This window comes from Centrocercus urophasianus, unplaced genomic scaffold (genome assembly GCF_019232065.1).
Source record: "Centrocercus urophasianus isolate 14NV4802_14NV808 unplaced genomic scaffold, USGS_Curo_1.0 seq_22, whole genome shotgun sequence".
Taxonomy (NCBI): Eukaryota; Metazoa; Chordata; class Aves; order Galliformes; family Phasianidae; genus Centrocercus; species Centrocercus urophasianus.
In genome coordinates, this window is record NW_024884778.1 from 9319360 (window position 1) to 9346472 (window position 27113).

General features: G+C 47.2%; 1 protein-coding gene and 1 long non-coding RNA gene across 4 annotated transcripts in view; both read left to right on the top strand.

Moving 5' to 3' along the window:
- LOC122162769 overlaps positions 1 to 1472 on the top strand; it is a 62341-nt gene extending 60869 nt beyond the window's left edge. Inside the window, exons 5-6 of the long non-coding RNA XR_006169693.1 lie at positions 55 to 179; positions 1379 to 1472. This is a non-coding gene — a long non-coding RNA (uncharacterized LOC122162769). The remainder of the gene's footprint in view (positions 1 to 54; positions 180 to 1378) is intronic.
- Positions 1473 to 1616: 144 nt separating this feature from the next.
- SLC41A3 (solute carrier family 41 member 3) lies at positions 1617 to 24578 on the top strand. 3 transcript variants are annotated; one of them, XM_042823413.1, is made up of 11 exons: positions 1617 to 1702; positions 3200 to 3518; positions 12153 to 12260; positions 12635 to 12706; positions 13488 to 13632; positions 15409 to 15555; positions 17710 to 17854; positions 18537 to 18616; positions 20365 to 20499; positions 21363 to 21511; positions 23721 to 24578. In XM_042823413.1, the coding sequence occupies exons 2-11, from the start codon at positions 3228 to 3230 to the stop codon at positions 23904 to 23906; spliced, it is 1458 nt and encodes a 485-aa protein (XP_042679347.1). In that variant the 5' UTR covers positions 1617 to 1702; positions 3200 to 3227; the 3' UTR covers positions 23907 to 24578. The 3 variants fall into 3 exon arrangements, with proteins under 3 accessions (XP_042679347.1, XP_042679346.1, XP_042679348.1); XM_042823412.1 differs by having other exon boundaries at positions 1684 to 1766; XM_042823414.1 differs by lacking the exons at positions 1617 to 1702; positions 3200 to 3518 and adding an exon at positions 6595 to 7630.
- The last annotated feature ends 2535 nt before the right edge of the window (positions 24579 to 27113 follow it).

The window sequence follows — 27113 nt, forward strand, 5'->3', positions numbered from 1 at the left end:
GGAAGAGTGGAAGGAAAACTTTATTTTTTTTTTTATTTTTTTTTTTCTTTACAGAGGGAAGGTCTTTGTTTCTCTCCACAATGCTTACAGGAACGAATGCAATGAATTCCCTCGTGCTTTGGCATTGCTGTTTCTTCCTGCACTTTTATGGGAGAACATAGTAGCACACATAAACACAGGTCAGTGGGGAAGGAAATTATTTAAGCATGAAGTTGCTCAGCTTTGTGCTGCTGAGCATTTCCCAAACAGCAGTGAGCAGCTGAGCTGTCCTATCTGGAAGCTCAGGGGCTCCCAGGTCACAGGGGCTCTGTTTGCAATCAAGGTCCAGCAGCCGTTCCCTTGCGTCAAAGGCGGGGACATATCTAAACAGTGCTGCTGGGCTTCAGGGAAAGCGTGATGTTCTTAGAGATATACCCAGGTGGTACACTGGGAACTGGGGACAGGACGTGGTTGTGTCTCCTCTTGTGCCTGAGACAGGGGCTGACACCGTGTTGGGAGCTCCTGTGGTTGGACTCAGGTGGGAGATCCCTCATGGCATCCCATCACCAGCATGCCCATGTCTGTCACTTCCCAGGAGGCATCCTGCTTGCTCTGTAGATATTTTTCTTGAAGCTCAGTGGTAAAGTGATAGCAGAATACATCTTACAGTTCTAAAAATGGCATGGCAAGCTTGTGGGGTTTATATCCGTGTCCCTTCCTCTCTTATTTCCCATTGGAAAACGCTGTCTTCTGACCACTCTCAAGGCTGCAAAAGGAAGACATAAAATTATACCAAGTGAGCTGAAATTTAAGCCTCGTGGTTACAGCAGTGCCATTTGCCCTGTGATGCACCCAGCAGCTGTGGGGTTTCGTTACTGTCACTTACAAAAGCATTCAGCCCCCATTGGTGTGTCCTGATTGAGCCACGGGCCCGGGGCACTGCTTTGTCATTCGGAGCTCTTTAGTGCAGTTTGGCATCCAATGGACTTCAGCAGGGTATAGTGTTGCTGTGATACTGAGGTATGATTTAATATCCTCAATTGTTCTGGAAATACAAGCTGCGTGATTCAGGAGACGTGCATGAGTACGGTTCCTTCAGCGCTTAATGGGATTTACGTGCTTGAGTGTGATGGATGCTGCCATCACAGTGCTGACGTTGATTTGGTATGGGAGGGGGGTGAAACCAATTCAGCGGGCGTTTTGCTGTTGATTGTACGGGAGGAAGGCTTTTGCACAGGAAACTTGAAACGAACCCTTAAATGCCAGAACAAGGGTGGAAAAAAGATGGAAAATAAATACCGTTTGTTCTCAACTTGCTGTTTCACTTTTCCTGCTGCCATCAGCCACGGGGCCAGGGGGCAGCAGGACCCTTCCTGGATCCCCGGGCTTTTCCCTGCAGGGCCCGTTTCTCGAGCGTGTCTGGGAGCTCTTCAGATACAGTCCCAACCCTGCGCCTGCCGGGAACGGGAAGGGCCGTGACAATGCCGATGACGGAGCGCTCGCAGCCGCTGCCCGCCCGCACGCCGCGCCCCCGGTGCGTGCCCGGCTCTGGGGCCGGCCCGGCGGCTGCCACTCACCGCTCCGCACCGCCCATGCCGCCGAGCCGTCGGGGGCCGGGCTCGAACCCGCGGCCGCCGCGCAGGGCGGGCTCCGAGCCGCGCCCCGGCTGTGGCGGGCGGTCCTTCTGCGCCCGCGGGCAGAGCCCGGGGAGGGCTCCGAGCCGGTAAGCGCCGCAGGGTTGAGGGAGAGGACGCGGGGCGGATTCCGTCCTGGAGATGGGGATTAAGGTTGTCTATCCTCCTCCCTCCCAACCCCCTCCTTCTCCTCCGCCCAGCTGTGTCTGGGGCCTCCCCAGATGTTGAGCAGGAAGGGGATGGATTGCAGTGGGGAAGAGCTGAGGTTGGGCATCGGGCGCGTCCTGCGAATGGGAGCAGCGGAGAGCAGCAGGCAGCCCTTAGCCTGGGCGGTTGATGGGAGAAGTGATGGGGAAAGATGTGGGGCAGGCAAGGGTAGCTGAGTTATAGCAAGAAATGAGATATAAGGGCAGAAAAAGGGAGGCTGAAAATGATTTGGCAAGTTTATATTTTCTTAGACGATGCTGTGGAGTCTGGGCAGGTTGTGCGTAGGTAGGTGAGTCTTATAGTACGGGCATGTATGTTTAAAAAAAAAAAAAAAAAAAAGGTGCAAGAAGGAACAAAAGTATTCAGATTGGACAGAAGATAGAAGAATTAGCCTGATAGGTCAAGGGAAACTTGTTTCAAACTAAAAGGAGGAAGGTTTAGATTGGGTATGAGAGAAAGTTTTTTGCAGTACTGGCAGTGAGGCACTGGCACAGGCTGCCCAGAGAGGTGGTGGTGCTCCATCCTTGCAGACAGCCGAGGTCAGGCTGGATGGGCTCTGAGCACCTGATGGAGCTGTGGGTGTCCCTGTTCATTGCAGGGGAGCTGGACTAGCTTTTATGGGTCCCTTCCAACTCAAACAATTCCATAATTCTAACCTATTATTGAGGAATGATTGGCAGCTAGCTGTGTTACACTAAGTGTGGATTATACCATTTTCTGTACTGCGGGATGATCAGGATGTGATGTTCTCCAACATCATTGCTAGAGATCAGACTTGGGTTCTGTTGAGCCCCTTGGTCCTCATCATCCCCAGCATGAGATCTGGTGGCCCAGAACATAGGGTACCCGCAGCACCCTTCACAGCCTTATGGGTATTCCCAGCATGGGAGGCAGGATGCCCAGCGCTCTCTGGTGTGAGCACAGGCCTGGGAAGAGAGATGTGGTTATAGAAGGAGAGATTGGAGAGGAATGAAATAGTGACGTGACAAGGGGAAATGGTTTAGGTTAGATGTTGGGAAAAATTTTTCACTCGGAGAATGGTGAAGTACTGGAAGATGTTGCCCAGAGAAGCTGTGGAAGCGCCATCCCTGGAGGTATTCAAAGCCAGGCTGGATGGGGCCCTGGGTAGCCTAATCCCACACGTGAGAACCAATCCATGGCAGGGGATTGGAACAAGATGGTCTTTGAGGTCCTTTTCTAGGTTTGGTTTGAAGGTAAAAATAAGTGCTAGCATCTGAGTCGTTCAGCATCTAGGGTGTTGGGAGTAGGTTTGATTTGCCTTGAAGCTAGTGGACTGGGTAAAGTACTGGGGGTTTCCAGTGTCTGATTCATCCTGTTCCTTCTTTCATCATCTTATGGGTTCTGACTTTGTTTTTCAGAAAAATTCCTTGATTCGAGAAAGGCATCATGAAAGGTGAGGAAGCTCGACAGAGGAAAAAAGAGGGCAGAACCAGGAATGGAGAGCGCCCCAGGCACAAAGCAAAGGGCAAGGGTAAACACAGAGAGAGCCGGCTTGGCAGCCAGGAAGCAGAGGATGTCTCTCTGCCTGCCCAGCAGAAGCTGTTGGCTGAGGAGAAAGCGTCCATGGCAAAATCAGAGGAAGAGTCAGCCGGGGCAATCTGCCTGCAGGTGCTGCTGCCTTACCTCCTGGCTGGGCTTGGCATGGTCCTGGCAGGCATGGTGTTGGATTATGTTCAGGTAAGGGATGGAAGCTGATTTGGTGCACCTGGCATGGGGCAGGTAGGGGATTTGCTCTGGAGATAGTAAGTGAAGACTGTGTGACTGTTAGGAGCAGACCTTGCCTCCCATGGCAAAGCAGTGCAGAGCTTTATAACAGCAATGAACACTGGATTATAGACAATTTACAACTGCAGCTAATACCTAGATTATAAATTGCCTTTGTGCTGTAGGTGATTCTGAGTGCTGCATGCCTTTTGCTAACACGTGTTATCTAACCAGTGAGCTGCTGGGTCAGGCTGCCCTGAGCTATGAAATGCAGTGATCCTGAAACTGCTGTGCTTGTACTGACAACTTTCACAAATCTGGAGCAGTGCTCTTTTGCTATTAGCCCAGGGTTGATCTCCCTAAGCTAGAAGAGTTGTAGAGCCTTAAGGATGGTGACACAGTGCCCTCAACTGACCTTAACATGTGCTCGATAGCCTGCAGACTTCGACTCCAGAGAACACCAGGGCAAGTCGAGAACCAAGCGGAGACCTTTGGTCTCCTTAAACAAAGTAGGCATGGTGGTGATGGGTTAATGTTTGGACTAGATATCTTAGTAAGTCTTTTCCAACCTTAGTGATTCTACGACTATCAGTCTATGACTGTTCTGAGAATTTTGAGCCTCGAGCAGCTGTTTGTCTTGCGCAGGTCTGTGACTCTCGTTTTCACTTTCCAGAGTGGTTGGACTTGCTCATTCCTTGTGGATTTTTAACATTAAATACACGTTCCCTCCTATCGTGAGATTGCAGTGAGAAACTGGAGATGGATTTATGATGTTTTCTTCCTTTAGAGTGATTTCGTTGGTTTTTTTCCTTAGGAAGAGCTGCACCACTAATTTAAACAGAATGTGAAACAAACCTCTTATTCCTCTGAAACCGCAGAAATCTGGTTTCTGGTTTATGCAAATAAAGAACTCACAAGGAAGCTTCATGTCAGTTCTTAGAGCTTGGGAAATCAAACCATGCAACATCACGTTAGAAAAATAGGCCTTTGGCAGTTAGCACAGTGACTTTCCATGGATAAGTATGGACTTGGATGTGTCTCATCAGGGAATCAAAGCCTTTTCTGTGCCCTTCTTTTTTTTTTTTTTTTTCCTCCACTACCACAGCATATGGAGACATGGGACAGGATGAGGTTCCCACCAATGAGACTGTTTCTGCTTTGGCTGCTCTGAAGCAATGCTCCTGTTGGCTGGTTCCTCGAGGTAGGGCCGGTGAGGTATTTGTGTGCAGAGAAAGGCAGCAGAGCACATCCCCAGGGTTTGCTATGAAGTGTGGTACAGCCACAAGGAGCACTTTTTCCCCAGCTGGTTGTAATCTCTTCCCGGCTGCTTTGCAGCACACTTCTCAGGCACTGTGCATCTCTTTGCGGGCAAATACATTGCATCTCCTTGCCAGGAAAATGTGATACATCTCCTTCCTGGCAATAATGGCAAGGGACTTTAGCAGAGATTCCTTAAAAGCATAGTGAAATGATGCAGCGTACAGGCACAGGTCACCTGAACCAATTACCTGTCTGTATGCTGATTCATCGGTCGAAGGCTTTTTATGGTGCTTGCTTAGAAACAGAGAGCTGAAGCGTGATAAACTCATAAACCCTGCCATATTGAAGCTTTGGAACAGGTTGTGGTTTTTAATGTCGTTTGAGTCATTTGGTCTCATTGATATTTCCTTTGAATTAGCGTTGCTGCCTGTCAGCCAATCCAGTTGGCACATATGATGACATAAGCTATGTGTGTTATCAGACCTTTGTAAAGCCGTGGCTGCTGCCCAGAGTTTGTTCTTTATTCTTCACTTCCTCAAAGTCTCCAGTTTCTAACCAGATCTGAGCCTTCATGCCTTTGCTTCCAAGTTCCTGGCTGGCATAAAGGGATCAGGTCACATGTGGTTGCTACCGGATTTTTATTAACCTCCCTCTTCCAGCTATTGTGGACTTTTTTCAGTTAGGTTAGCTGAAGTATACTCCCTGTGTTAGCTTTCAGCTCACCAGACTATGGTTAGGTGGAAGTGGTGTATGCACTTGCCAAGCTAGCGAGGTGTGGGGAAGACTTTTGGGGCTGTCTCAAAATCCTACCAGTTTCCATTTATGGCTTCTGTTTCCCACCCTGCTGTGCAGAGATGTGCTGTGCCATCCCAGCCCATAGGCTTGGTGCATTGGTTTGTCACGACAGACCAAAAGAAACATGCCATCCCAGTGGCTGAGGGTATCCTTAGTTCCCTGTTTATCTACAGGGCAGAAGTATGCTTTGCTCTGTCCAACCCTGCTAATGCACTTAGCTCTGGGGACCCAGGCATGGGGCAGAGTCCATGAGTCATTGATCTTTTACATCTCTTTGCAGAGCATCAGGGAAGGGGATAATTAACACAAAATGTGTCAGTAAGGTGGTGCAATTTAAACACTGAATTTGAACTGGCCTGAGAAACTTGATCATGAACATATGCTTTCACTTGTTTGCTTTCAGTAGGGCATGGCTGGGTTTGAACCTACACTTGAATAGTGAAAAAGCTCAGTTGCCATTCTGTTAAACTCATCTGTACCCTTACATTCTAAGTTTTTTGACTTTGTGATCCAGTTAGTTTGCCCAAATTAGTTATTAGAAAGGAGCACCAACAGCACACCCTGACTTCTTCCCCTCATGCTTGACTTTGAGTTGCAGTATTTGCTTCAGTTGTCACTGAGCAGGATACAAATTCCTTGGCCATATGTGGCCGTGGTGCAGCTCTGGTGCTTGGGCTTGTCAGCTGTATGACCACAGAGACTATGGGATGAGACCCCCCCCCTCGATGACAATATCTTCCTGGGAGCATGCAGAACAGTGGTGTTGTGCTGTAGGAAGGGAAGAGAGACCTGCTCACAGTGTGTCCCGGAAACGCGCGCCCTTTCTCTGCCTTGCCTGTGGAGCAGTGAGATTACAGAGCTACCTTAAATAAGCTCTAGCTATGACTCTTATCTTGGCCTTTGCAAACTAGCAGAAAGTTGAAGTGATGACAGCAGATAAGGGTGTTCGCTTTTGAAGCTTATTGGCTGGTTCTCTGGATTTTTTTTTCTCCCTTGAAAGCCAGTCATTCAGAGGTACAGCTGGCACAGCACGATCGTTTCATCCTGCTGAGAGGCAGAGGGGACGAGGGGGGACAGGGTCTGGAAAGGCATATCCCCTCTCCAGTCTGCTCAGCTGTGCCACTCGCCTGCGGATGGGACCTGCATGATGTTGTCAGCCCAGGAGAAATGTGGACTGGTGTTTTCCTTGACCTTCCTTCACCTTGGCGGAGAGCAAAGCGGATCTGGTTCTTAACTCCCCACCTTTTCGGCTCTGGGACAGCGAGAAAAGTTCAGCGTCGCTTGTGGTGGGAGTGAGGGAAGCGGGGACGGTTTGCAGTGGGTTTGTATATTAAGCTGTCGTATCAAAGGCGAGCCGTAGGCTGACAAGAAATGTAACCTGAGGAGAAAGGACACTGGTGCGTTCGAGCACACTGAAGGATTCTTGCATGACCTGTCACTCTTTCAGTGCTGTAGACTGAGCAGGTCTTACTGGTTTTTTACCGAGGTGGTGGGAGCTGAATGGGGTGTGGGCTCATTTCTATTCGTCCACAGACATCTCTACGATCTTCTTTTATCTTTTTTAATTCCCCCCTGGATATAACTTGGAGAAATAGTGGCCATCGAGTTTGCTGCCACCTGGGCTCAGCCCAGCTGAACCAATTTTGGAGGATACCTTCGCTGCAACCCCCGGGACGTGCTCCTAGGAGGAGGAGAAGATAAAACGGTTTGGCATTGTTGTTGGAGCTTGAGGAAAAACATTGCTTTTGACTCCAGAGCGAATGACCAGGAAGATCCATGTGATGTCTTGATCTCCCCCATTTGCCCTGCTGAGCATGGGGTAGCAGTGGCTGACCATGGTGGTCACCCAGTTAGAACTGGAGCTGTGCTTTCATGGCCAGAAACTGAGAGGTTTCACCTGCAAGCTAACCAGGTCAGCCAGTGGATTTCTCCCAGAGACGTCGTTCTCCATTGCCTCCCAGATTTTCGTGCCCTTCCTTCTGGCTGGCTTGGGCATGGTAGCTGCTGGGCTCTTGATGGATGTTGTCCAAGTAGGTACATGTGGTTAGGCAGCTTCAATAGAGAGGGGTGGGCAACCTTGTATATTTGTGCTGGTTTGTTTTTAATGCGTATGGTCTTGGCAGCCAGTCAGCCCAGTAGGCTTGTTCTGTGCTAGAGGGATGCTGTCTGGGCTTCTACTAGGTCAGTCCATGGGCAACTTGTGAAGTGGGACAGTAGCATTCAGCTGGTCTGCTTTTAGGCTGGGTGCTCACTGACTGTGCCCAGCTAAACCCTACAGTGATGGCTGATCAGCCTGTAGCCAATGTCCCTGTTGGGTGATATCCTTTCCTGCAAAAGTGGTTGATATGAAGATGTAAGTCAGGGGTTGTTATTAACTACCTCACTTATGGGCAAGTTTATGCTTCCAGTTCTTCGCAAATGTAATGTGATCTTTGGTCTAGGAGGTATTTAGATACTAGGATGACAGGCATGCCGGCATGAAGAGATAAGCGTTGCCTGCAAACAGTGCTTCTTGGCCACGTTGTGAGATGGGTGTAAATTTGGGGCCGCTTACATTGACTTCCAAGGAGTTGTGCTGAACTTACATTTCTGTGCCCACAACCAGAATCCATCTCATCCATCTTCTCTTTGTACCAGTGGCACAAATAGAAATGCAAAATCTGATCTACTTTAGGCATCTAATGCCAGTGGATTTGCAAATCAAAAGGCTGGCAGAGCTTCCCAAGGATATATCCTGCAGTCTGAGTTCACTGGAGTACATTGGATTCTCTGGCATTAGTACCACAGCAGGAGCTAAATATGGACGTGGGGGTGTTTGGAAAGACAATACCTTGATGTTCTTTCTTGCACTGGAAGAAATGAAGTTGAATAAAGGAGAATATGAGGAATATCAAAGAAGGGTTAACTGGAGTGGCACAGCTGTTGCTATGCTGTGTTTGTCATCTCCACCTTGTGCAGCGCTTAGGCACAGACCTGTCTTGCAGCATTACAGAAGTTCTCCAACTTCCCAAGATGTTAATTGTTAGCAGTTATCTTTGGCCAGGTATCTCAGGGAAGGATAAAGATGTAGTACAAAGCTGCTCCATGCCCTTGGCAGGTGAATAGGTCTTTGTTAAAAGAAATCCAATGCCCTTGTTGAGAAGTGTGCTCTGTTAAAGTTGTGACTGTATTCAAACTGATGGAAAACATAAGCCTTGTATTCCTACATTATACATCTTTTAAAATACCAGACAGCAATCTGCTTTGTGTATTTGCTTGCTAGACTCTTAGAAAGGGGGTCATGCAGGAGGCACGATAATAGTAAGTGTATTTTTTTGGTGAAGGTGTTTCCAATTAAATAGAAGCCATCAGTCGATGGATTCAGCTCCCAGAGGAGGGAGCTAGTGCTCTAAGAGTCACAGCATCGCTCTGCAGATGGCAGTGAGTGCAGGAGTTTGTGATCTGTCCATTTTCCAGGGGATGATCTGATGGAGGGATGCTTTGCATTGTGTGCATTCACTGCAAAATATTCTTAGAAAACACCTTGTCTGTGAGCAAGCTCAAAGATGGTATCTCGTGCATACATGTGAGTTTGATGGTGCTGCCCTTGTTTTGTTACTGAGAGATACAGTGGATCTGTGCTGGGAGTCAGACTAGCTCCATTTGCAAACTGATGTTATAAGCAGTAGAGCCAAGTGGAAAACACTTATCTGTGTCAAATCTTGCAGGAATTAAGCAATTTCTGTCAAATCAAGAGACACCAAAGCTTGGATCTGGGTCTCTCACACCATAACAAAATGGTGCCCAAAGCAATGGCCATTTGCTGTTTTCTCAGGTGAGGAGTCTGGTTGAAGTTGGACAACCAGATTTCAAACCAGACAATCCAGGAGAAAGTTTCCATTTCATTCTCCCCTTTCACTGTCGTGGGACACGTCCAAACTGAAGTCACAGGCATAAGACATCCCTATTCTCTGTTGATTAAAGCCATCGCTTGTATTTTACAATCCAGGGATTTTTTGCTGTTTTGTTAGCTTGTTCAGGGCAATGGCAAACCTATGAGCTTTTGTTGCTGCTGCTGTGAGAGGATGGGTGCCCCAGGAAAAGGTAACAGCATAGCTGGGACTGAGGGCAGCACAGGGACAGGCCACTAGGGTTAGACTGTGCCACATCACTGCTCCTCCTGTCAGCCTGCACAGGGATGGCATGGGGACCTGCTGCTCATCCTGCATTTCTGCAGTCTCTAACACAATGCAGTCCTGGCTACTGTGGTATAAATCATCATGAATCTGTCCTCAGACACCTGGTGAGTCACTAATGAGACTAAAATGGAAACAATTAAACCAGCTTTTTTTTTTTTTTTTTTTTTTTTGTAATTAGTACAGTTATGCTTTTTTTATTAGTTGTTCAAGGCCTTTCAGTGTAACTATATGTAAGGCAGCATCCCAAACAATCATACCTCAGATGCTAAGCCTTCTGTTGCGATGACTTGAGACAAGGAAAATTCATCATTAACACAAAGACTGGAGCTTACATTAATATGATGAAGTCATGTTGCCTGAAAGTGACCCGTGCATAAAATACAAAGAGCTGAGTTTGTGTCTTTCTTACTTATGTATCTTTTTATGTGCAAAGTATGCAACAGATGTCCACATGTTTGTGTGTTTTAAGTGATTGGGCTTCTTTGCATTGTGGCTGTGAGCTGTTTGCTCTCCTTTCTTTCAAAAATGTCAAAGATGTGTTTAGATCTTTCTTTACTCCTGATGAGAGAGATAGGGGTGAGGGGAATTTGTGTCTTTAAGAGATGTCCATCCCTTCTCTCAGGTATTTAAGTACCATGTTAACAAACTCAAACCAAAGTGTCAGGTAAGGTATCTCTTGTTGTGTTGTCTGTTATTTACTTTTCACATTTTGAAATGCTACTTTCCAGGTCACCACTGCCAGGAAATGTGTATCTGTAACAATGTTCCCCTCTTATCTGCACCCCTGAGGGCTGTCTTGCACCACATGTTTGGGGCTGGCTCAGCCCCTCTTTCATTCCGATTGACTCGAAGGATGTTGTTAAGTGTTCCCAGCAGGCAGCCACACCATTGCTTCCCACAGCTTCCCCTGGCACAGTCCAAGCAAAACACTGCACGTCCTTGTGCCCTGAGTACATTTCCCAACAGCCTGATGGGGGGAATGTGTTGACATCTGTTGGGTCTGTCCCATCTCCAGGGGTGGGAAGGGATGTGAAAAAGGTGAGCTGAGATCTGTTGTTGGCATTATTTGTCCTTTGGCATCAGAATTCAGTATCTTTGTATGAAACCAGCCAGTGACAAATCCAGAATGGATGAAAGGATGTGATCTTTTGCATAATGTGTAGCTAAGCCACAGGATGGCATAGGGGCTGGAGGGGTGGGATTAGATGGAGTATCTGAAAGAGAAATCATAGAATCGTAGAATTGAGGTTGGAAAGACCAAGATCATTGATTGCAACCATCAGCCCTTCGCCACCATGCCACTTGATCACAACACTCAATGCAGCAATCCTTCTAGTGCTGCTGATGGCACAGAAGCCCCCCCAGCTCAGGATGCTGCAGCAGATCAGATGTTTTGTACATCTGAATTTGACCACTGTTGGAGATAAAGATGGGTCAGGTGGGTGTTCAGTCTAAATCAATGCAGCTGCTCTTTTTCTCTTGTATCTGTCTTAGATGTTGGGCTGGTTGGTTTTGCTTCATACTGAGCAGCTCTGTTCTGCAGTCCCATCCCAATGTGAGCTTTGGCAACAGTGTGACTTTGCAGCATTCTTGAATGGTCAGGGAGTAAATGAACTCTACTGAAAGGCACTGCATGATAGATGTGCTAGAGAAGATATATGTTAATCAAAAGAATTTCTTAAGGTTTCCGATCATCTCTGGTGTTGCAGCTGATTCAGGAGTTTGTACAGTTCAGCTTCAGAGAAAGAATGATTATCCAATGGTTTGGGATTACAGGATATCTTAATTCAAAATCCTTTTTCCAGCTATGCTGAGAGTGTGCGTGTAACAGGAAGATTTAGGAACTGCCAGTGGAGAAGAGATGCAAAAAAGACTTTCACTCCCACCAGCGCCCTTAGATGCTTAGTGAGAGATTTGGTAAGGAAAGGCAGCCGTGGCTTCTTGCCGTCAGATCATTTCCAGGTCTGTGTTTGTTCTCATGAATCTGGATAGCAACAGGCATTACTAGTGAATCTCATGTCAGTACAAAGGATGGAGGGCTTGCTGTATTTTGTTTGGCTTGTGAACCTTCATTATTTTTCATGTTGTTCCTGGCTAATGTTATAAAGGCACTTTTTAAATGTGGTGCTTTCCAAAATCTGCTGCTGCCTCCACGAAGAAGTTTCCTACCCTGTCAGGAGACATGAGGGCTGTGCATGAGATCAGAAAGAACGCTGGAAATTGCTTCTTTCACTTCCAGAATGCAACGTCTGCCCAGATGTGCAGAGCAGACACCTATAGGGCATGCAGTGGGATGGGAACCCACTCCCCTTTGAAACAGCACCGAAGTTGTCTGTATAACTAAGGTTGTTTCTATTCCTTTCTCCCTTTCTAGCACTGGGAGGTGTTTCGGACAATTACAGAAGTTTTTATCCTGGTTCCTGCCTTGGTTGGCCTGAAGGGTAACCTCGAGATGACATTGGCATCCAGGCTCTCTACTGCTGTGAGTGCTCACAAGGTGGTGGTGGCTGGGGAGGAAGAACAGTCATCAGGAGGTGCTGCTTTTATGTAACACATTGTGTATGAGACAAGCCAACATTTGCAAAGTAGAAACCAGTGATGTTAAAATAATAATTTGCCCTCATTTTGTAAATGGAACGTAGAATTTCTGTCTGCTTTGAAGGTGAATTAATCCCTGTGTGGCCAGTTGCTGATATCTGGATCCTTGTGACACATAAATGGGATAGAGCCAGAAATCCACCGTTGTCAGCTTTGGGATTTGGTTACTTTTCTAGTGACCTGGACAGGATGAAACCGCCTTCAGCAGCCACCTGTACCCCAGGGGTGGGTTTTCAGAGTGTATCTCTTGACTCCTAGGCTAACACTGGACAGATGGATGATGCTCAGAAGCAGTGGAAAATGGCCACCTGCAATTTAGCCCTTATCCAGGTGAGTCACTAAAGCTGGGAGAGGAAGAAAGCCTTTTTTGATTGTTGTGTTATGGTCTGACAGCATCTGTTCCCATCAGTTCTGAGTCTGGAGCTGTTGATTTGGGGCAGATATTCTCAACAGAACCCAGCAGAGCCTAGGACTTGGCCTCCAATAAAACTCTGTATATCCCTGGAGCTTGTGATTCAGAGGCAAAACAGATCCAGACACGCGTTGCCCTTGTGGACAAACTGGAAAAATGAAAAACCTCCTTTTGTAGGGAGAGCTGCGGCGCAGTCCCTGTTTCACAGCAGCCCCTGGATAAAGCGTGTCGTTTCCAGGCAGTATTTGGGAGTCAGCCTTGGGCAGGAGGGGAGAGACGAGAGAAATGAGCTCTTTCTGCTTGTTTCAATCCAGCAACCAGCCCAGAAGGTTTCACGTGGAAGGCCAGAGTGCTTGCAGCATGCGTCTGTGTGCTTTCCCTTATCTCCTTCCACAGCTTTCAGCTTGCTGGGAGTGCTGTGTTGATGAGGAGCCCATTTCTGTGCTGACCAGAGCTATTCCTCTGCTGATGGACTCAGTGTCCTTTGCTGAAGTGTTATCTGCCCTTTACAGTCCTGCACCGTTTTTCTACAAACTTCGTCAGGATTCTTTCTGAGTGTAGCAGAGCCTCACAGGGATGCTGCTTAAATACACAAGCAATCAGCATTTCTGCAAGGTTTTATGTGCAGAAACGCTGCGGTCGCACAGAGGTGGGCAGCAGATACAGCTGATTGCTCACCAGTTGTCCTTTGGCCTCCAGGTCCAGGCCACGGTGGTGGGACTTCTGGCTGCCGTTGCTGCCGTCATCCTGGGAGCCATCTCCAAAGGCTCTGTAGAGCTGAGCCAGGCAGCCGTGCTGTGTGCCAGCAGTGTGACCACGGCCTTCATTGCTGCACTTTCTCTCGGTGAGTCATTTTGGTTTCTCACATCCAACATGGTGCAGAAAATCTGTCTCATCTGTCCCTCTGGCTTGGCTGCAATCTGTGTTCTATCTGGCATGGGGATGAGGTGTGTGTGGAGCATTAGTCCCATGCCCATTGCTTTTAATTCTTCTGCACCCTGTTCTCGCTTCTCATCTCCTGGAATCTATTTGCTGGGCTCTTGGCCTCCGCAGCAGCAATTTTACCTGATAGGCACAAAACCACAATATGTGTTTATAAATATGTACTGGCAAGTTGGGGATTGGGCTCTTCTCCTGGTTAACAGCAATAGAACAAGAGGGAATGGCCTTAAGTTGCACTAGGGGAGGTTCAGGTTGGATATTACTTATCCAGAAGTATGGTGTGAGGTATTGGAACAGGCTGCCTAGGGAGTGATGGAGTCACTGTCCTGGAGGTGTTCAGGATCCATGTGGACATGGCACTGAGGGATGTGGTTCAGTGGGCAATATTGGTGGTAGGAGGATGGTTGGACTGGATGATCTTGGAGGTCTTTTCCAACCTTAATGATTCTGTGATTCTGTGGGTGGGTGAACTCGCACGCACATGCTGTCTCAGTTTGGTTTTAGTGGCATGTTAGCCATCTGCACTGTGCTTTTCAGAGGGGGGATATGCTAATGCTGTGCACAAAGCTGAATATTGAGACAGTTTGCTAGCAAACAGCTCCAGACCATGCTCAGGATGGACAGCATAGGGTTGTGGCTGCCCCTGTGCCTCTGAACCTTGGCTGACCCTGCCTGTAGAGTGGGCTGGATGGGGAGGAGCTGCTCTGATCGTTGAAGATCAGCTCTGATCATTTTGAGGGTCTGCCATGTGAGGGCAGCATGACACTCTGAATGGAGGGAACTAGCAGGTTGGGTACCATGCGTTTTCCGAGGGAAAGGGACAAATAGAGCAAGTGCATGTGCTGGAGAGGGAGTCAAAGGGTGATTGTAGATGCTTTTAACGAGGAACACTGCATGAGGCAGTCGTTTAAAAACAGCCAGCATTAGTCTGCACTCTGGACTTGGTCACAGTGTGGGTGTGTGTGATGGGAAGCTGGTGGGTCTGTGGCCAGGGAGGGATGGAAGCATTCAAGACCAGGTTGGATGGGGCTCTGGGCAGTCTGATCTGGGGGTGGCAACCAGCCCACGACAGGGGGTCGGAACTAAATGATCTTTAAGATCTTCTCCAACACAAGCCATTCTGTGCACCAGAGGCTCTGGGCTGTGAGGGCTCAGTCTGATGGCTGGACTGAAAGGCTGAGTCAGGCTTTTCATTAACTTAAGAAAGCTTGCTTCTCTTTGGTGGTGTGGTTGAAACTGTCCAAAATGATGGTCTAATATGGAAAATATATTTGTGCTGTGGAATCCTGAGCAGGAGATGGCACCAGGAGACTGCTGCGTGCCTGCTGTGTGCTTATCTGTGAGTCTGCTTCGTGCCTGGTCCTGCTTCAAGGCAGCAGAGATTAGGCTACTCAGGAGTGGAGCTGCTCATTTGGGCTGCCTGCTAGTATCTCCTTTGATCCCTGGAATTTGCCTGTGTGCCTGTGGGCCTTTGGTGAACTTCATAAGGGCAGAGTGATGCCCTTCAGACCGGTGAAAGCAAGAAGATGAATTCCTGGCTATAGCTGCACAGTACGACTATGGGCAATCTGCTGCTTGCTTTTTCCAAACCCCATGTCCCTCTGGGAGCCAGAATAGCAGTTTCAGGGTGAAAGACAGCAGGTTGCTCCCTCTGATGCCTGCTCTGTGTCTTTTCTAGGTCTGGTGATGATTGGTGTGATCATCGGAGCCAGGAAAGTTGGGATCAACCCGGACAACATCGCCACACCCATAGCAGCAAGCCTTGGAGACCTGATAACCCTTTCCCTGCTGGCAGGAATCAGCAGTACGCTCTTCAAGTACATAGGTACTGAGTCCTTGCTGAATTATTGGAGGGTACTCAGCCATTTCACGTTTCAGAGTGAAGGTTCTTATGCCACGGGTGAGAAAATGACCACAACCATTTTTTCAAGGCACTCTTTCAGTTGTGAACTGGAAGGCAGAGATGAAGAGACAACTGGGAATTCTCAAAGATGTGACCAACATTTATTGTATTGCTTTAGAGCAGGAGGTTGACATGTGTGACATTGGCTTTTCCTGCATCTATCATAAGTCCAGCATAGCTGCTTTCTGCTTGTAGCAAGCCCTTCCTCACAAAGCTACTTCAGGGTCTTGGTATTTGTAAGAGTATTTTCCTATCTTATGTGGAGAGTCATGGGTGAACGAGGTAATGCCATGTTGGATTTGGGGAGATCGTGTCATTCTCCCAGGACTCTATAGGAGTTGTGGCTGTGAGGTTGGCTGTGCTGATATTTGGCAGAGGCTTGGGCACCTGTTGTTGCTGAAAAACTCAAAACATGTTGCAGCTTGGTAATATGTGCTTGTAAAGTGCTCAGCTATTTAGCGTGAGCATAACCTAGAAGAGGAACAGGAAAATAAAAAGATCCAGCAAGCTTGATACCATTTGAAATCTAAACTGTTGCTTCAGCCTCTGAGCAGAAGCAGCACAGCAGCTGTTCCCAGTTTGCATAACTCCTTCCATGTGCCACTGAGTGAGGGAGCACACATTGCAGGGAGAGGCCCATGGATCACTTCCACCCAGCTCTCCTTAAGCTTCAGAGGTGCACTTTTTTTATTAGGGTTTTTCCATGATGCCATCACACTGCCCCGTGAGGTTAATTTGTCTTTCCATCGCTCTGCTTCTGATAATATCTCCCACGGAGCACATGGCAGAACAACACAATAACCTCTGTGGCTGTGACCAGAGAAGCGCCTCTGATGTTTTCAGAGTAGTTTAAATAGTTTCAGCCTCTTGATACGAGTAATACAGTGCACGCAGACACCTGGCTGTTGAGAGCAGGAAGGGAGGCAGGTAAAAGGGAGGCAGCATTGTTAGCAATTGAATAAATCCATTTCCCTCCCCAGTGTGTAGTAATTAATTGTTCCACACTATAAGAGTGGGGTAGGAGACCCAGCACAGCAGCTAAACGTCCTACAACCCATCCATCCTAAATGACTCCAGGTGTGTAAGTGCACTGACAGGACAGTGGCCAGAAGTGGTTGCATTTCAGCGCTGACCAAAGCCACATTTAAAAAGCACATCTCTTTATGTAAGAGCCCTTGATCTGGGGAAGATATCATCAAATCAATGCTGCTCAGGTAGCCCAAGGCCCTGGCAGTGTCATTTTGAAAAATGCATGCTTAGAGCCTGCAGTCTCCCAGATTACCTGCAAAGTCTGTGTTACAGCCTGCTGGCATTGGCCCCGGCACAGAGACCAGATGGAGAGCTTTGTTGAAGAAACATTTTTATATCAAAAGGTTTGGCATCATCCCCATTGCTTGAAGGTGTTTCTCATGCTTCTGAGTCATGTTTATTTTCTTTTAGTGCTGCACACACATTTATTTTTTAATTCATTTGCTTCTAAAGGTCACTCCAAGGTTATGGCCCTACTGAATGGAAAAAGCTCCTAGTGAAAACATATGTAAGCTAGAATGAAATAAACCCTGGACTTTAATTGGCTTATACATTCAAGAGAGCATTTGTCCCCATAAAGCAGGCCAGCTGCTTGCTGAGAGTGCTAGCTTATCACCAAAGGTATCTATTCGTTCTTGTTTTAGGTGAAGGCATGAGCTGTCTTAAATGTGGTACAGCTTGCACACAGGGGAGATCTCTCCTCGCCTTGCTGTTTGAATTGTACCCTAAAGCCAGAAAGCTTGTAACTTTTTGTCTTGCTTAGTTAGAGATGAGGTTGGAGACTTGCTCATCTTCAAACGTAGCTTGCTTTGAATCCTGCTGATTTTCAAATAACATCCTCTAGCAGTACTTTCAGAGGTTAATTATGGATTTCTGTGGTGTAGTGAAGTGGTCATGTGGGGGGCATCTTAGTTTACATGATTTTTCTGTTAACATTTCTCGGTCTGAGCCAGAGCCCTGCTGCCTTTCTTCCAGACTTTACTCAATACGATTTTGGCAACCTGTGAAGCCAGGAGTGTTTGATTCAAGATCTCTTTTCCTTGCCAGATATGAAATACCTTTCACCTCTGATCTGTGCTGTCTTCATTATCATGATCCCTCTCTGGGTTGCTATTGCCAAGCAAAGTCCTTCCCTTGCTGAAGTTTTGAAGTCTGGGTGGCAGCCTGTCATCGTTGCAATGAGCATCAGCAGGTAAGGCAACAAACTGCTTCCCCAAACTCACACGAGTGGGCATGCTGCAGGGAGATCCCATGCTCATGTAGAAAGTCATAGAAAGGAAAACTGGAGGGAACAGCAGAAGGTTGTTTACCCAGTGCTTCTCAGCCATTGTTGGCCCTCCAGCAGGCTGTTAGAATGGAGGTATGGAGCTCCCAGATGACTGTGAGTCATCAGTTTAAATTGCACTCATGCATTCACATATCATGTGTTCCAGCCAGGAAACCTAAAAGCTTGATGATGACCATCGCAAACAGTCAGACTTCAGCTTCATCTTTATCCAGCTGTAAATGAAGACTGGTTCATTCCCCCCCATGCTACATCATTCAGACCCAGCTGAGATCTGAGATGGTTTTAAAACCCTGCTAAGATCAGTAAGAGGTTTAGCAGAAGTTTGGCATGGATGATAAAGCCTCCCTGGCTAGTATCGGTTTTGCTCAAGGAGAGGTTCCTGATCTCCTTATGCCATGAACAAAAAAGGCAAGCCTATCTATCAGTAAAAACAGATGTAAAAGGAGTAAATATCTGCTATGGGGAATGTTCCAGCACTGGCAGTGGGGAGGAAGCAGTAACTCACCTCTGTGTGCTGTTTTCACACCATAGCAATTGCCCTGGGGAAGAGACTGATCCACCTTCTTTGCCTGTCCTTTTTTAACAGCATTGGTGGGCTCATCTTGGACAAAACTGTAACTGACCCAAACTTTGAAGGCATGGCAGTTTTCACACCTGTGATTAATGGTAGGTTGGACACTATAAACATAAAACATACGCATGTTTTTATTTATTCCTCCCTCTTCTTCTCAAGGGTTATGCTATCCACTGTTGACCCTACACAGAGGTCTGTGTTCAAGTCCCTCTCCCATCACCAGTGGAAGTGAAGCTACTGGTCCCCATTACATCCCTACTTATTTGTATTTTGAATCGTCTCTGGTGCAAAATAGCAGGCAGGTCTGAAAAATGATAGAGCTGTTGAAAAGATTAACAGCATCTGATGGGTATCTGTGATAGCAGTGCTGACACCTTCACTTTCATAATATCATACCTGCTACGGATGTCACAATAAATCTATTTACTGTGTCTCTCTCCACTCAGCAATTTGAGCTGTGCAATCATTGCTATTACAGGTTGTTGATAAAGATTAATATATTAAGATTATAGATGTGTACGTATGTATACAAGATGATATACATAGATTATATATTTTGTATATATAAAAAATATATTTGGCGTGTATATTTATATTTGTATGAAGCCTCACAATTCTTTTACACAAACATGAATGCATAACTATAAACTACCAGGGATCCTGGCCTCTCAGAGGATCCACTAGGTTGTTTTTCTGCCATTACAGTATTTCTTGTAGACCCATTTCAGGGAAAACCCACGTTCCTAGGGAAGGCTTGGCCTCATGCCACTGCCAAAGCATGGTGTCCTCTTGCAATGTCAGAGGGTGTCACCCAGCTGTCACCTTCTGGATCTGCATGAAGACAGACGCCTTGCTGACAGTCTCTTTCCAGCATGGTTAGCCAAAGAGCTTGATTAAGAAAGTACGTCAACAGCAGTTCTGCTGAACAATGGCTGACCCAGACACCAGTGTGTGGGGTTGGGTGGACTGTTTGGCAGAGCTGCTCTCAGTTACGTGGTGCTCTGTGTTTTTGTACAGGTCGTTCTGTGCTTTCCATGTGTAGGGGAATCCTGCAAAGTGTATTTCAGAAAGCTCCCGTCCTTCAATTCCATTCAGGTCAATCTCACATTTAACAGTGGGGTATTTCCTTCTGCAAGGCAGGGAAATTGTGAGAGTCCCGTAGAATCTGGCTCACTGTTAATTTTCTTTGTCATTTCTACCCTGCACACACTCAGGGTGGTGGAGATTTGCTCCACAGATCATCAGCCCCCTATTTTCCACTGAAAAAATACAGCAGCATTTTCTTGTTTGCTGGAATTAATCAATCTGGAAGGAATTAATTGCCTTTTAATTACCTAACATATTTGGGCTCTGATTCATTCTCGTATGATTTCTTCTCATTTGACAAGTGTGTCGGATACCTTTAGACAGACACATAATCATTCTCCATGTTTGTTATCTTTTAAACAATAATGGTTCTCTGGCTGGTGACCATGAGTGGCAGCTGCCACTGCCTGCACTGCTTTCCCCAGGTGTAGCTCACAGACTGCATCAAACCAGGTGCAATTGCATCATCTTCAGAAGCCACGTTACATCTGCTGCTGGTGCTGGGAAGTCAGGGGAAATGTTTCCAATAAAGCATTTAGAAGAGATGGTCACTGGAGCCTTCTTTACTTTCAAAAGCTGTTCCTGTCAGGTGAATATCACAGCATCACCATGACAAGTGGGATCAGATTTTCCCCTTCTCTCACTGCTGTTCCCAGAGAGTTTGTAAGTGAATGACACATCTTGGGCTAAGTTTGAGGCTGGATTTCCTGCTGCAGTACAGGTGGCTTACAGGTTTACTGTTTTGTCCTCATAGGTGTTGGAGGGAATCTGGTCGCCATCCAGGCCAGCCGTATTTCCACATTCCTACATTTCTGGAGCATGCCTGGAGTTTTGCCATACAAGATGAGGCAGAATTGGCCCAATCCATGCACCACATTCTTCTCATCAGGTAGACCTTGAAACCTTGGTGTCCATGTCTCAAGGCCCGTCATCACAGATAGCTCCTTTATCCAGCCTGGTTGGAGAAGGACTAGGTGGGTTTCAAAGGCAGAACTCCCTTTCTCCCTTTCAGGGAAGATCCTCAGATTGGAGAACAACATTTGTGCGGTGGGAGCTTGGAAAAAAAAAAAAAGCTTTTCTGTGTACTTAGAATCATGGAGTCATTAAGGTTGGAAAAGACTTCAAAGGTCATCAAGTCCAACCATTAATCCGTCAACCCATACTTGCTCCTTAACACGTAAGAAACTGCTGTTCAGGGACCACTTAAAGTAATTGAAAAGGAGTCCCAGAAGGTTGTTTTACCCATGGCCAGCCTAGAGCCATCAAGTGTGGAAAGGGGAGTGAATAGAGCCTAACTTTGCTGAAAATCAACAATTCCTCCATCTTCAGTAATGAATAAACATAAACATCAGCAAAAGTGGATTTCAGTCAGTTGTCCTTTCAGATTTCAGGTTCCCCTTGATTTTCCCTGCTAGGTTGGGAGTTATTGCTGGAGCAGACTAAAAGCTGGGGAAGTGGGCCACAGCAAAACAGAGCAGGATCAGTGGGAGGCAGAGAGCTGCTGAAGAGGAGTGAAAGATGCGAGTGAGAGGATCAGCATGGAGCATGTCTTTGGCACAGTTTTTAGTGACAGACAGAACTGCTGGGTTGATGCTGCAGATGTTCTAAATTGCTGCAAAGGCGTTAGCAATGTGTCTGGTGGGAGGGGACAGCCCCAACTCTGCCTATCACCACTACATCAAGCAGCCGTGTTCTGTCCTCTCCCCACCACCTGCAGCCGCTGCGATCACTGTTTCTGTCTGTCCTCTGCAGAGGTGAATTCCAAGTCAGCCCGAGTCCTGTTCCTCCTGGTTGTCCCAGGGCACCTCGTGTTCCTCTACACCATCCACCTGCTGCAAGGAGGCCACACATCTCTGTCCTTCACCTTTGTGATGTTTTATCTGACTGCTGCTTTGTTGCAGGTAAGCCCCAAACTCTCATCCGAAAAAATACCACAAAAACAAAACATTCTTAGCTGGACAGGCTGACAGGCTGCTAGCAATGACCCCACTTCCATTCATTTTAGGCATAGCATCCTCTATCTTCTGTACATCCAGTAATACTTCACCCAGATTGCAAAGGTCTCATTTTCCCATAGGTGTGCAACTACCTTTAAGTGAGGGATTAGAGATGAGATGAGGAACAAATTACCATCATAAGCTGAGCTGCATTAAGCAGGGAAACGTTGCGAGCAGGTACCTTTTGCTGTACATTGTATCTTTTTAACCATATTCACTCCTTGAGTTTCTAAGCCCCACTTATTCCTAGGCTGTGACTGTTCATCCCACTAAGGAGCAATCAGGAGGCTATGAGTCCCCGCCAGCAGGTTTCCTCACTCATTTTGAAACCAGCTTTACAAACTGCAGTAAAGACACGGGGATCCCTTTGGATAGGGCCAAATGTGGCAGTAGGGAAGGGAAGGCCCAGCCCTGGGAAGCTCATCTCTGAAAGCGAAGGCTCTGAGTCAGCAATGGACAGTTATCCAATTTGTTCTGCCTGTTCCCTTTCACTGTTTTCCCTGCTCTGTAAACTTTGCCATCTCGTTCAGAAATGCATGTGCGTGTCACAGAGGCTCTGGCTTTGCTTGCCCTTTTAAATCAGTGATTCATTAGGTTGCAGGGCGAGGTAACTGGCTTCTTGCTTTGCCTTACAAACAGTTGTGTGTCCACGGGTAAATTCCTTGCATGTGTAAACAGTCAGCTTTTCTTGACCTTTGCACAACCCTAAGCCCGGCACCACAGCTGTAGTTGCAAAGGAAAATATTTATTCTTTTCTTTATTCACTGAGGTAACTCCTCAACCAAAGCCAAGTGTGAAAATAGGCTGAATAAATGATAGAGTAAAGAGCAGAATCCCAGCAACGCCACTGACCCAGGAAGACTCCCAGGGAGTCCAGAATGTGCTCAGCCTGGTTCATTCTTTCTCTCCATTAGAATTTATAAATGCAACCAGAAGGAATGAGGGGGGGAAGTTTGGGTCAACTGGAGGAAGCCCAGAGAGAAACATCAGAGGCCCAGAAAATATGACCTTAGAATTGAATGGAGTGGGGTTAGCTGGTCTAAGGAAGAGAGGCTTGGGAAAAACCTCGTAACAGCATTTGTTTAAACTGCTGAGTTTCTGTAGGAAGAGACAGATTAATGTTTTCTCTATGGTCACTAGGAACGAAACATGGCATTGTGGGTTTCAAAGGGAAGGAGGACTATATAACACCCTTTAGTTTTTATCCAGCTTTAGTTTCTGTGATTCTGCTTATTTAATTTGCACCCTCTGTCTCTCCTCCCACCTTTCCCTTAGAACTGCCATCTCTGTCTTTGGTTCCTATTCGGTTGTGGTCTCCTATGGAGGGACCACAGAAGCAGAGTGCAAACTCTCTCTCGTCTTAATTCAATTAACTAGACAGTCTTTAATCTTTAAGAGAAGTATTTTTTTTTTCCTCCATCTGTTTATCAGAATCAGGAGCTAAATAGGAATTAAAAGAAATCACAGCAAAGATTTTGAAATTGTTGAGATGAAAAATAGAAATGTTTTTCTCTTTTTAACGTGTCAGTGCTGCTTGGGATAACTTTGATGTAAAAACTGCCTCAAACTCCCGTTGTCTACTGAGATTAGGCAAAACAAAGTAGATGAGATCTGAATTTCTAATGGAAAAAAAAAAAAAGGAAGATGAGGAGAAAAGAATCTGGCCACAAACTTATACTGTGAGTTTGCTTGCATATTTGCAGCAGTCCTGTTCCTGCTGGATTGAATAGGAGCATTCATGGTATGGGAAGTGGGAGTTGAGAGATGCTTTTGGTGTTGACAGACTTCTGTTTTTGGCCCATGCTGATGAACAGTTGACTTGGTCCTTGTACCAGGACCAAGGACCTTGGTGCCCAAGGGCCATGCAGTGCCCAGTGCCAGTAGGGTTTGCAGGGATGCAAAAGCCAGCTATACCCATATGATGCAACTCTATCCTGCAGAGAAACACTGATCTTCTGATGAGGTGGAGACATCTTAGAGATGCTCATTAGCTCTGGCACATTGGCTGTGGTCGTGTCATTTTGACCATGGTCACAACATTTTGCCGGTGAGCTGATGGAGGCTATGTGTTGTTTTCTTGTTACTCACAGTAGTGCCTGTGTTGCCTCTTCAGGTGGGAATCCTGCTCTACGTGGCCGACCTCATTGTGCGCTTGATGTGGAGGAAGGCTTTGGATCCTGATAATTTCTCCATCCCCTACCTCACTGCCCTGGGGGATCTCCTGGGCACTGGATTCCTTGCTGTCTGTTTCCGTCTGGTTTGGCTCATTCACGGTGCAGACATGAACCTGGGCAACTGAAGGACTGCGTGCTGCTCCATGTTACTGATTCGACACGGCACAATTCTCTGGGACATTGGAGGCTGGGTTGGACCCCACCGCCCTGCCTCTCCTCCTCATCGTGCCTTAAGCTGGGCTTGCTCGTCCGGAGGATTCAGCACCCCCAGACTTTGTACCATTGCACGTGAGCAAGCTGGTTTTAAGCAGCACCCACTGCTCACACCAGCACCCAGCCAGTGCAGCATTGAGGAGAATTTGGTGCCATATGGTGATGAGCATTTTGATTGGCTTTAGTCCCCAGCACCAAAACAGCCTGCAAGGCCCCTTTAAAGCCTGCTGAATTGGGTGCATCTGATCCTGTGAGTCCATGTCACATCTCCGTCCAAATTTCATTCACAGTCCAAATAGTTCATTCACCCTTTTTCTCTCCCTGGAGGAGGAGAGCATCCTGGTGTTTAAACTTTTCCCTTCTTCATCACTCAGACGTATGGGCTTTGAGCCCTGCTGGCTCCTGGTGGGAGGATACAGAGACAGCACCTACCTGTGCAGCACACCATTGCTGCTGTCTGACCAGCTGGATTGATTGTGTTTTGGGAGCAGGAGCTTTGGGTTTGTACGGTTTATGAAATGTCCATTAGTTAAAATGTTTATAGAAACGCGCACACACACAAATAAAGTGGTTAAAAAATGCCATGTAGTGGATTTAGGGCTGTTTTTACCTTGCTGTGGCTCTTTGTAGTTCAGACTTGGCAGGTGGAACTTTCAGTATCTAAAAGGGAGCTATAAGAAAAAAGGGGGCAGACTCTTTAGCAGGGTCTGATAGGACAAGGTAAATGGTTTCAGACTAAATGAGGGAACGTTTAGATGTATATAAGAAAAAGTCTTTTGTAGCGAGGCACTGACACAGTGGTGGATGTCCCATCCATGGAGATGCTCAAGAGGGATTTGACCAGATGGTCTTCAAAGGTCCCTTCCAACTCCAATGGTTGTATGACTCTATGAATTTCTTGTTTGCTGCTATCTCTTCCAGTCAGTGTTGGACAACACAATTCTAATAGGACTTCAACAAAATTGGTGTTTCCTAACCAACGATGGACTTTGGCAGCCCATGTTTCAGGTTAGAATTAAAGCTTATTCTCTCTCCACCCTCACCATCCATCCTTTGCGCAATGAATTTGGGACCAGTGCGTGTGTGTGTGTGTAAGGATGGGAATTTGGCTAAGGACTCTGCATCCTCACTGCAGGGTGTCTATTGTGTGTTCCCAGCAATGTTCTGGGATGGCCCATGGGGCTGAGGGCAGTCAATTCTCACTGAAATCGAAGCAGCAATAGCTTCTTCCAAGATGCTTAGGAGTTGGGAGTTGACAATGTGGATCAAACTCCGCTGGCCTTTGCCTATAACAATAGCCTGCATTTGTGTGTTTTGGAGCAAGGAAATGAGGAGGTCAAGGCCCCTTGTCTTGCTCAAGGCCCTACCAGCTCTTCAGTACTTGGGATTGCTATGCTAGGTGACTTCTGGATGTGGGTGTTCCTTTGCTCTTGCTGCAGGGCTGGGGTCTTGCACAGGGGTGACCTCAGTGCTGGGAGACTCAGCATGGAGATGAGCACTCTCTGGGCAAGAATAAGCTGTTACCTTTCCCAGCCTCCTGAAGGGTAAATAACCCTACACCAACTGAGCTGGGGGATGTATTTGCAGCAACTCTGTGGCAGGGAAGTGTCAGAGTTTGGGGCATCCTCTCCCCCTTTCTCTCTCCCCACCACCTGTCAGCCCCAAGCACACAGCTGCACTGAGTGGCTAGGGGGCTCACAAGGGTAGCACAGAAAGCATCTCATTGCCAATCTCACTCTGAGAGAGCTGCACTAAGAGATACTTATTTTAATAACTTGAGCTTAGCACTTTATTTTGTGCACTCTTGATTAACTTCAATCTAGTGCTGGCTGGAGCAGTCCTGCCAAATGACTTCTCCTGCCCCATCTTTCTCTTCCCCACTCTGCTGCCTGTCTCTGCTGCTTTGAGAGGTTCCCTCAGTCCTTGATGCTTTTGCAGCGGACGTGAATAGGGCAAGGCTGGGCTGCAGATCCTCCCAGCCCTCTGCAGGCTCTCAGGCACTCTCCTTTAACAGCACAGCTTTGCCCATGCCCCCTCCAGTCCTTCAAATGCCCCCAACCAGAGCTGTGCAGTGATCTGGTCATGCTCCTCCATTATCAGTCCCCATTACCCAATGCACGGCTGCCCTAAAGCCCTGGCACTGGGTTGTCCCTCATTGGGTGATTCCTGGGCAGAGCTCTGTGTGTTGTGGTTTTAACTGTTGACAGAAGGCAGAGTCAGGAACACATAATGGGGGCCATCTGTGCCCTACTTGTGCTACTCAGCTGGGCTGGGGGGGAACCATGCTGGGCTCAGGGCAGAGATGCTGGTGCTGGAACCTGGCATTGGGTGCATTGCAGGAGCTCTGTTCTGTGTGCAGTACTCAGTGGGCAGCCATTGTCAGCCCTGTGCCTGTGCACTCAGTGTGGGGAGCGCACTTAAAATTGCTTCCAGCTTCGAGACCAGTGACATAACCAAAGGAAATGGTTTTAATATAAGGGTTTGTTTGGTTTTGTTTTGTTTTTTTGTTTGTTTTTCAGGGTCAGCAAAAGGCCAGTTATATGGCCATGCAGACTGTTTACACTTTATCCTTTCTCCTTTTCTCTTTTTCCTGGTGCAAATGAGAAAGGGCACTTGCTGACAAAGGCTGTACGGTACCCTGGAGCAGAGCTTGGATCAGCATTCCTGAAACTGCACCTGAGCCTGTTTTTCCTAGGCTGAGCATGCAGTGATGGGCAGCACTGCTGGGACTGCAAAGGAAGTCAAGTGTTTGCCTCCCATTCAAAGCAGAGGTTTGGTGTTAAATGCCTGCAGGATCCTCTGCTTTTAAAGCCTTTAGTGAATCTCTAGCTTTGTGCTACCTGGGGTGTTTGCCAGGTTATTTCACTGGGGGGTGAAATGCTTCCCTCCATGAAATTCACACAGCTTCAGAGCAGATATGTGAGTTACAGAGCTCAGGCAGAAAATGGCCATTGCAGAGTGATTTCTGCCTTTTAATCTAACCCAACAGGAGAGTCTCAGCTGTTGTGTCTGTGTCATCAATGTGCTCAGGGGTGGGCTGGGCTGTGCCTCCCCCATCACACCTAAGAACCCTAACTGAGTTGACAGTGACCTTTGTCTATTCCTCAATGGCTCCCAAA

Bases quoted from the DNA above. Each gene is read 5' to 3' on its own strand.
- SLC41A3 (XM_042823413.1), top strand. From the start codon at position 3,228: ATGAAAGGTGAGGAAGCTCGACAGAGGAAAAAAGAGGGCAGAACCAGG. The intron at 15,556-17,709 runs GTACTGAGTCCT...TTTCCTTGCCAG, and splicing joins TACGCTCTTCAAGTACATAG to ATATGAAATACCTTTCACCT. The intron at 17,855-18,536 runs GTAAGGCAACAA...CTTTTTTAACAG, and splicing joins GTTGCAATGAGCATCAGCAG to CATTGGTGGGCTCATCTTGG.